The sequence below is a fragment of the Nicotiana tabacum genome, chromosome 18 (assembly GCF_000715075.1).
Source record: "Nicotiana tabacum cultivar K326 chromosome 18, ASM71507v2, whole genome shotgun sequence".
Taxonomy (NCBI): Eukaryota; Viridiplantae; Streptophyta; class Magnoliopsida; order Solanales; family Solanaceae; genus Nicotiana; species Nicotiana tabacum.
In genome coordinates, this window is record NC_134097.1 from 89541389 (window position 1) to 89550611 (window position 9223).

Below are 9223 nucleotides of genomic sequence, written 5' to 3' on the forward strand. Positions count from 1 at the left end.
TGCAGAAGGTAGAAAACAGAGTTAAAAGGAGGATCCATGAAAATATTCATGATGACTTTTATATTGTTGAAGCATAATCAAGTGAAACTTTCCAAAAATATTAGTAGATGAATAACATAACTGATGTACATACACGTATTGGTAATGACTGAAGGAGCATACCAATTTACATTTGATAACTTAAGTGAACTTAGTAAAACCATATCTCAAGAAGGTTGCCCAAGATTAAGTAAGTACATGCCATTTCCATTAAAATTTCAGATGTAAGCCATTTCTTAAAAAAAAAGCATGGAATTGTATCTTGTAAATAACTCGTAGTATAGAGAGCATATACGAACAGGAAAACTCCATCAAGATGATAACACTATCGATGAATACGTTAGCCAACTTATTCAATCAGAAGACCTTTTTTTTTAAAAAATCAAGTTACAATCAGAGGACTCTTAGTGTCCTCTTAGTTTACTGGAAGATTATACTTCTAACTCCTTCGCTCACTTTTCTTTCTTACCTGCACAAGACCTTTCAGTTGGCTAGTTTGTATCTTTGTGTTAAAGGAAAGCTTTACTGATCGATCTTTTTCAATGCAGTCAAATTCGTCCATAACTTGCACTAATCATGCGAATTATGCAGAACATTTATTTGCTAAATGAAAATGTCAAGATCACTTAACAATTGTCATCTAATATTTTTCTACAATACAAATGGAAAGAAGGCAGGTAGAAATAACATCTTCAGTATCTTATGTCATAGTTTAATTTCTAGCAAGTCGGAACACTATCTGAAAATAAAAGCACCAACTAAGTTTATTTCTGGCCATTAAGAAACCATTGAGCTTGGAAAGTAGGTAAAGAACACCATTCGATATTTCAAATTCTACAGAGTTAATTTTATACTTCGAAATTTGCTCTCCAACAATATTTTTTGCAGTCTTGTAAGTAGCTTGTTTATACAAAATAGTATTGCACAAGTAGTTACCTATTCAAGATACTTTTAAGAAATGAAGAGTACGTTGTCCAAATAAGGACACGTGCTCAAGCGATGTATTGAGCCAGTCCAACGTCAGCAACACATAGAGAAAATAATTATATATACACATAACTAAGCAACTTTAAAAATGCAGGTTAATCATGTAACTGAATACGTACACGGTCAATATTCGGACAATAAATCCAAACAAAAAATTTCAGGAAGTAATTGTTGCAAGCTTTGAGAATCTTGCTCGATCAATGGACGAATAAGATTGTGCAAATAGTATAAAATAAAATCTATTAGTTGTTTTCAAAGGTCTTGTTTGTGTAAAATAGAAATGTAATCTCTTTCGGAGATAAAGGTGTAGAAGTGACTTTTTCATTGCAAGTGTAGTTATAGCAATAACTCTAATTCTTGCTCTAAAAGCAGAAATATCAGTACCTCCAAGTGTTGAAGAAGACATTTTTATCAAACTTCTTGTTGTTACTAAGAAGTATGAACCTTCAATATTTCTTCCCTTCCTCTTATATCAGACAGTCCAAGTGTTACCTAGTGTATTACAAAACAAATGTAATACCAATCAGTGAAATATATCCAGGAAACTGTGATCATTTTACTTAAAAAAAAGGTTTTGAAATTTTAAAATCAAAAACTCATTTCTTTACTTGCCTATCAAATCTTCCAGGTCTAAGCAAAGTTTGATCAAGAATTTCAGACCTACTAGTAGGAGCAATCACAACGACTCTAGTATTTCCAGTGAAACTATCCATTTCAGTGACAACTTTATTAAGTGTATGCTCTCACCAGTTACTTCATCAATAACAGTTCCTCTCTGCCTCCCAATTCCATCAATCTCATTAATAAATATTTAAAAATGTGAATTCTTTTGCCTTGTTCAATAAATCCATTGCTTTAGATGTAACAAAATAAAATTTATAACATGAAGGGTGTACATTGGCGTGCTCTCTTAAACTTAAAAGTTAGCATGTATGGATATGGATATGCAGTTCTCATCAACTCCAATTGTCGAGTAGTCAAAGCACTTTCAACTTCCATACACTTCATTATTTGCGATTCAATCTCTCTCATTGTAAGGTACTTAGTTTAAACATTGCCATTCACCTAAGCCATACAAACACACAGAGACATACACACATATACATGTATATATACACATACGCATATGAAAAACACAGTGAATGAGATAAAACTGCGTGGAAACACCTAATAAAGCATATCCTTGAGCAAAACTGACACAGAAGTGCAGCTGAGTGTTCCATTGCTTCAGTTTTCGTTCCTTCCTTTGTGTTTAAGAGATGACACGGGAGAATCTTTAAGCTACAGGGTTCACGATTTTTGGAGATTCAAAATCTTCATTTACAACTAATGCACAAGAAAGGCCAATTTGCACACACGTACTATCTGTTGGTACTGATCCTGCATATTTAGAAATTTTTCCTGTATAGTATTTGACTTCAAGTATGCGAAAGAGATCAATTGCACCTATTTAGGAAGCTCGTTAATGGAAATTCAGTTTTAGTAATCAATAAATATCAAAGTTGCAAGTGAAGATACACGCATAAGTATAGAATATTCAGCAAAAGTCTACTCTTGTAAAGAGCTAACCATATCAGCAAAACTGAAAAATCTGTGAGCTACAAACCTAGAGCAGTACTACTAAGCCCCAGATAACATCTGAAGATATAGTAAAGGAAGAAAAATTCAGTGTTGAAACAAGACACTGCCTAAGAAAGCAGAAGAATAGAGTTTCAATAAAGAAGGATCATGTTTTCTGCTCTACTTTATTAACCAACACTTGTTATTCATATTTTCGAAATCTACGCTACTGTAGAGTTAGTTAGCTATTTCATATTTGATGCAAATGATTTAGATCATGTAGTTATATGAATTAGGAATGGGTGTCCCAAGAAATCCTAAATGCCTCTTTCTGATATAAATACCCAAAAAATTTCAAAACAAGAAGACCTAAGAAGCTAAGTAGACCTTAACATGATGTGAATAGCAAGTATTAACTACATATCCTGAGTATAGAGAACGCCCACTGCATCTCTTGTTGTATGTAATAATGAGAGAAGATATTATTTTTAGGTGGTCTACAGTAACAACAATTGTTAAATTCATCCATTCAACAAGAAAATTACTTACCGGATAGCCAGTGCTGTGCCAAAATTGTGTCATACCTTGGCTTATAATAGTACAACGGTCAGTTTATAAGATAGCAGCTGCCTGAATGATTTCTTCGTATACTATATTGTGTGTTGTATGATCATCATTGCTATCAAATGTTGGCGGTCGGATCAACAATTTCATAGAATTCGAGTTTTTTGCTCCGGATAAAGCAACATAAAGTTGACCGTAGAAAAAATATGCTCTCGTAAATAAATTCCAACAAAATCTAACGTCTGACCTTGTGCTTTATTTATAGTCATAGCAAAACATAATCTAATAGGAAATTGTGTTCTTTTAAAAGGAATAGGTATTTTTTCATCTTGTGAAGATAACAACGGTATTCTCGGAATAAATACATGTGTGTTTTTTAAATCCCCGCTTGCAATTTTAGCACTTATAATATTCCTTTCAAAATTACAACATACAAGTCGTGTACCATTACATAAGCCTTCGCACAGATTTAAATTTTGCAATAACATAACAAGACAATTTTTTTTTCAAAGTTAATTTATACGGAGGTAAACCAGCAGGGTGTAAGCTATACAAAAAATCTTCATATTGACTTTGATCATTTGTTTCAGTAGTTTCATCAAATGCAACATATGTCCTAGAATCATCCAATAATTGAGTTATGAGCATATCATTTATTTCATCAACAAAGTCATTTTTTGTTGTCAGAATAACACGAGAAGATGTAGAAGACATATTACAAGGAGATGCATAAAAATCTGGATAAGTTACTCAAAATAAAAGATTCAACGATTCTTTTTCACTAATAAAAGGAACAATGAAACAATTAGGGATTTCAATCTTACCTTGCCAATTTGTTTTTTCTTTTCCGCTCTCTATTTTCATCAAATATTCAAAAAAAGCAGGATCTGTTCTCGCTCGCATATTTACTGATAATCGTAATTTTTCGAGTTGATTCCAAATGCCAGAACATAGCAAGCTTTCTTGTATGAAGTCCTCTTTTTTTCCACTACGAACAACTGGAAGAGTTTGCCTGAAATCACCACCAAAAATAATAACTTTCCCACCAAATAGTATCTTTGTATCCATTAGATCTTTCAATAGTAAATCAAAAGCCTCTATCAATTCTTTTTTGGTCATTGATACTTTATCTCATACGATTAATTTGGCATCTTGTATCAGTAATGCAAGCGAACTTTGTTTACTAATATTACATGAGAATTGTCCATCAATATCAATAGGAATTTTAAAACGGGAGTGAGCAGTTCGTCCTCCGGGAAGAATTGAAGCTGCAATACTAGAGGTTGTTGTTGCTAAAGCTACAAATCCTTTTGATCGTATAGCAACAAGTAATGCATGATACAAAAAAGTTTTTCCTGTTCCTCCAGGACCATCTATAAAAAAAGCTCCAGGTTTATTTTTAAATATTCTATCAAGAATTATATTATATGTTTCTCATTGTTCATTGTTCAATTTTGCTTCCAATAACAAATCTTCTTCTCTAACAATTGTATTTCTTTCAAAATGAGAATCTTGAGCCTCTTTAGCAGCTGATGAAGCTGAAATTCTTTCAGGTACAAGTGTAAATTCATTTATGTCATGACCCATTGAATGCAAAATATCATTAATATGGTTTAAAGTCATATGACGAATCTGTTTCTTGTTCAAATTTGGCATAATCTTAAAGTCTTCAGACATAGAATCTTCAAATTTGTCCCAAAGTTCTTTCGGATTAGTAGGATTACAATAGACCAACAACGTAGCAAATAAACGTCTTAAACTATAAGGCATCTGATATCTTACAGCTTCTGACATATAGTCAACCAAATTATTGTCGCATTGTAGTTGTGAGCACGTGATTTTTGCCTTACGAAAAACTACTCCAAAATAAATCAAAAAATAAAATAAATTTCTTTTACTGTGTAATTTTTGAATTTGCGTGGTGTTAAATACTTGTGTTATGTCCGTAAGTATTTACATTGTCATAATAAAATGAAAAAATAAAATAAAATACATATTGCATGCATATAGGATTTAATGATACATTTAAAAGATAATTTAAATAAAATCACAAAAAATATGCAATAGTTCTATTTTAAATATTCCACTATGTGATTGATGTTTTGTCTATGTGTTAAATAATTGTTATAAAATAATTAATATATTTTGTGAATTTAAAATTGTTTTACAATTAAAATTAGAAATTTAAATTAGAAAAAATGAAAAAAAATGTATATATATGCAAAATCGGACCTGGATTAAAATCCAGGCCCAAATGAATTAATTCCCCCCCACCACAGCCCAATCCAGATGACCCTGTCCGGTCCAATTCAAAACCAAAACCAAACGACGACGTTTGGTCACCTCCCATCAAGGGCCGTTGGATCAAATCCAACCAACGGTCAAGATCTCACCCCCTTTACCCGTAACCCGTAACCCGTTCCAGTGACCCGACTCAGCCGACCCTGGCATTAAACCAAACGACATCGTTTGGTTTAATGAATTGATCCTGGCCCTTCATTCTATCTAATCCAACGGACAATATCAATCCACCCCACCCCTATATAAGTCCCAGGCCCCTACCCCGGCCCCAAACTAAACACCCCCCCTCCTACACTGTTCATCATCGTCCCCCAAACCCCCACTCCTAACCCTAGCCGCCCTAGGATCCCACAGCCTGAAACCCGGCGGCATCAACGCCGCCGGTCACTACCTTAACAACCTAGAACCCCCTGAACATCCTCTATCCAGTTATGCTAGCCACTTGGCTAGAATCTGCTTGAAGGTTCTCGAATCTTCATTTGAAGATTCGAGCCGAGTTTAAATCTAAACCTAACAGCCCCAAATCGACACCATAGCTTCCCCTAGCCACCCTGAGTATGGATCTATTGTTTGTTTGGCTCGGATCAGTTCCGAGCTTCTCGAATATTCTTTTGAAGATTCGGACCAAACAAGAACAAACTCAGATCCGTTTTAAGCTGACACCAAATGACCCCTAGGCTACCCTCACCCTTGTATCATATTTGGTTCTCCTCGAATCTGACCAGAAATGGTTAAATCCCAAATCGAACTTTCAAGAACCCTAAAAATACCAAACTTTTGGATTCTATTCAGATTGAGTAAAGATTGAGGTTTAATCGACCTTAGTCGAAGTATTTTCAGTGGAAAATACTTTGACTAAGGTCTGTTTGATTTCAAACAAAATCCGAAGCCGAGTTGAGTTCGAGTCTGATTAAAATTCAGAGGTACTTTTCTATTTCTGTTTGTGTATTCTGTATGTATTTTCGTTTGTTTAATAACTTGTTAATTTTTCATATTTTGTTTTGATTAATTTTGTCATTTCTGTCTCCTACCTATTTACTTGATCCGAATGTGAATTGTTTCTGTTGGTTGTGACTAATTACAATGTGTGTAATCGACTCGATTAAGTTCGTCGATTAGTTATATTACGAATTTTCATTTCTGAAAATGCTGACTGAAACAGTCTGCTTCTATTGTTTTAGACTGATTATGGACAAATGTTGTAAATAGTCAACTGATTAATACTCGTCAATTAAATCATGTTTGTTTGTGAATCAGTGAATTCAAATGTATGTTGTATATGTTGTTTTCTGAACAGGGCATTGTCAGTATATTGACAATGCTCCTGTGTATGTTTGATCTTAGTTCAATTTGAAGATCAGTTTGAATTATTATGTTGAACTCAGTGTAATATTGTTGTAATGTCAAGTTTGAATTCAAGTTTACAAATGTTGATTGGATATAATTGTGTTAGGGGGTTACATTCTTAGTCAGGATTCAGTCCAAACTTTAGGATTGGTTTGTAGCTGTTGTAAATCATATTAATAATCAGGCTTATACAGATTTTAAAATCTGTATTGTTAAGATGCTGAATTTAAGGCAGTAATACCAGTAGAAAACAGTAAATCTAGACATTTCTGGGATAAAACAATGAGGATAATATGTTAATAGCAATGTGCTGAAAGTGAAAAGTTAGTGGCTATTATTTAAAGTGATAATGGGAAACAAAGAGTAATGGGGCTGCTGAAAAATAGGATAATAGCACTCAATAGGATTTAAAGTATTCAAAAGTAGTTTTAATGGAAAAACTTTCTGATTTTTAAAGGAGAAAAGGGTCCATCCAGCATTAAAAAGTATAGAACCAGCCCTGTATAAATACATGAGCTGGACAGACAGAGAAAGGAGGAGACAGAGAACAGAATTTAGGAGACTTTAAGAGTTTTTTCAGAGAAAGAGAGTTTTAGAGAGACTCAGATTTTGAAAGAGAAAAAATCTAATTTAAGAGCTTTTCAGAGAAAGACTGAGAGAGATACATTGAGAAAAATCAGAAATAGAAATCTGAAAATTGAGAAGAACAGAATCAGATATAGGATAGAAGGAAAGAAAGAAAAACCAGAAATAGTAAAAAGAATTCTACATCAGACACTAGTATTAAGGCTGATTTTTGAAATTAAGAGCTTTTCAGTTTTCCTTTTCTAAAGTTTTAGAATCAGACAGATTGTTCAGTTTAAAAATCTGAAACTTTTAAGAAGTCTTGTACTGTGTTTCTGAGTTCCTCGGGCCTTGTTTTGTTGACCAAGTCTGTTGAACACTGGTATATTCTGCTGATTTTGTTACTGCTGCTACTGCTGAAATTTACTTCTTCTACCTCCATTTCCAGGTACATACCTTTTAAACTCAGGTTGTGAAAAGCTTCAACACGGCAAATAAATGAAGTTTAGAGTTATAATTTTGCTTTTTACTCATCTAAGTCCTTTAGTTTAAATTTCTGTTTTATTTCATGTTGGTTAACTAGTAGTGAATTCAACACTATGGCTATAAGTTAATCATCTTATTTTGAAATTCGTGTAAAAGTTTGTAATAATATTATCCATTTCGAAATCTCATTAGTATAGTTATATTTGAATTGTCAAAGTAGGGAATATGGCATGAATGTTGGTCATTATTTAATTTTGTTGTTAGCTAAGTAAGAAAGTAATGTAGAAGTATCAAGAAAACTACAGTAGTAATATCTATTGTTAAATAAGGTAAAATGGTGTTGGTATTATTTCCATGTATAAGATAGAAGGTATCTATAGAACCATCAGTGGATGGTAAGTTGAGTTGTCATGGCTCATTATGATGTTAAAGTGCTACGAATGTTTCAAGACATACAAATATGTGGCATGTAAGGCAATGTTGTTAATCAATTTGTACAATAATTCTTTTCTTATCAACTTGATGCCTATTCACCCTCATAAATAAATTAACCAAACAATTAGGCCAATTAGATCAAAAGCAAGTATATGAGAATAAAATGAGGTGTACAAGCATAAATTGCAATACTTATATCAATGGTAAGTAGAAATAGAATTTGCACTAAATAAGAAATAAATAAAAATTGTTCAAAAATACTTTTTCCCTTCATATATCATTTTGTGAGTTTCATATGTCCCTCATTCTTTGGTATATGTATATATGTTGTATTTGTGAAGAATAGTATTAATCATGTTCTTATTCTTTATTTTGAATTTGAATAGTCTTGGATGAACATAAATTATACGCGGAAATTCTAATCGACGGGCAACATTTAATAAATTGTGGATTCTTTTTCAAGAATTAAAGGGTATTTTAAAAGGAGATTTCTCGTGATATAATAAACAATTTGTGGAAATTCCATAATACCATTACAGTATTTTGCGCAATTAGGGATGCGTTCGCGTACCCTGATTATATTTAAAAGCAAATTCGGATTATGCGTACGCGCAATTTCGAGCGAATATTTTAAAGGATTTCTCCGCGGATGTCAAAATAATTTCATATAACCCGAGATGTGTAGTTCATTGTCCAAATAAAAGGATGATGATGTTCCGGATTTTATTTTTAATTTTCGAATATATATTTTTATATAACATGGACAATTTTATTGTGTACACGTACGCGTGGCACAATCCCTGGTACTTATAAAAAATATAATACGAATATACGTACGCGTAATTCGTCCATGTAATTGTAAACAATAAGTAAAAAGCGGTAGTAAAATCATGCAATAAAAACGTATTTAGTAAAAATCAAGATAATTAAGCCAATAATA

The 9223-nt window shown here is 32.7% G+C and overlaps 1 protein-coding gene across 1 annotated transcript; it reads right to left on the minus strand.

Annotated features, from left to right (window-relative positions):
• Nucleotides 1-2302: 2302 nt before the first annotated feature.
• On the minus strand, nucleotides 2303-4269 carry LOC107769904 (uncharacterized). Its single transcript, XM_016589162.1, has 4 exons — nucleotides 3975-4269; nucleotides 3674-3887; nucleotides 2633-2664; nucleotides 2303-2472 (listed from the first exon to the last, which is right to left on the minus strand). Exons 1-4 carry the CDS (start codon nucleotides 4267-4269, stop codon nucleotides 2303-2305), a joined length of 711 nt encoding a protein of 236 aa, XP_016444648.1.
• Between the last annotated feature and the right edge of the window lie 4954 nt (nucleotides 4270-9223).

Excerpts from the sequence above, each read along its gene's own strand:
- LOC107769904 (XM_016589162.1), bottom strand. The coding sequence starts at position 4,269 with ATGACCAAAAAAGAATTGATAGAGGCTTTTGATTTACTATTGAAAGAT. Across the intron at positions 3,888-3,974 it reads AGAAAAAACAAATTGGCAAG|ATTTTTATGCATCTCCTTGT; the intron begins GTAAGATTGAAA and ends TAACTTATCCAG. Across the intron at positions 2,665-3,673 it reads CACCCTGCTGGTTTACCTCC|ATGTTATCTGGGGCTTAGTA; the intron begins GTATAAATTAAC and ends CTATATCTTCAG.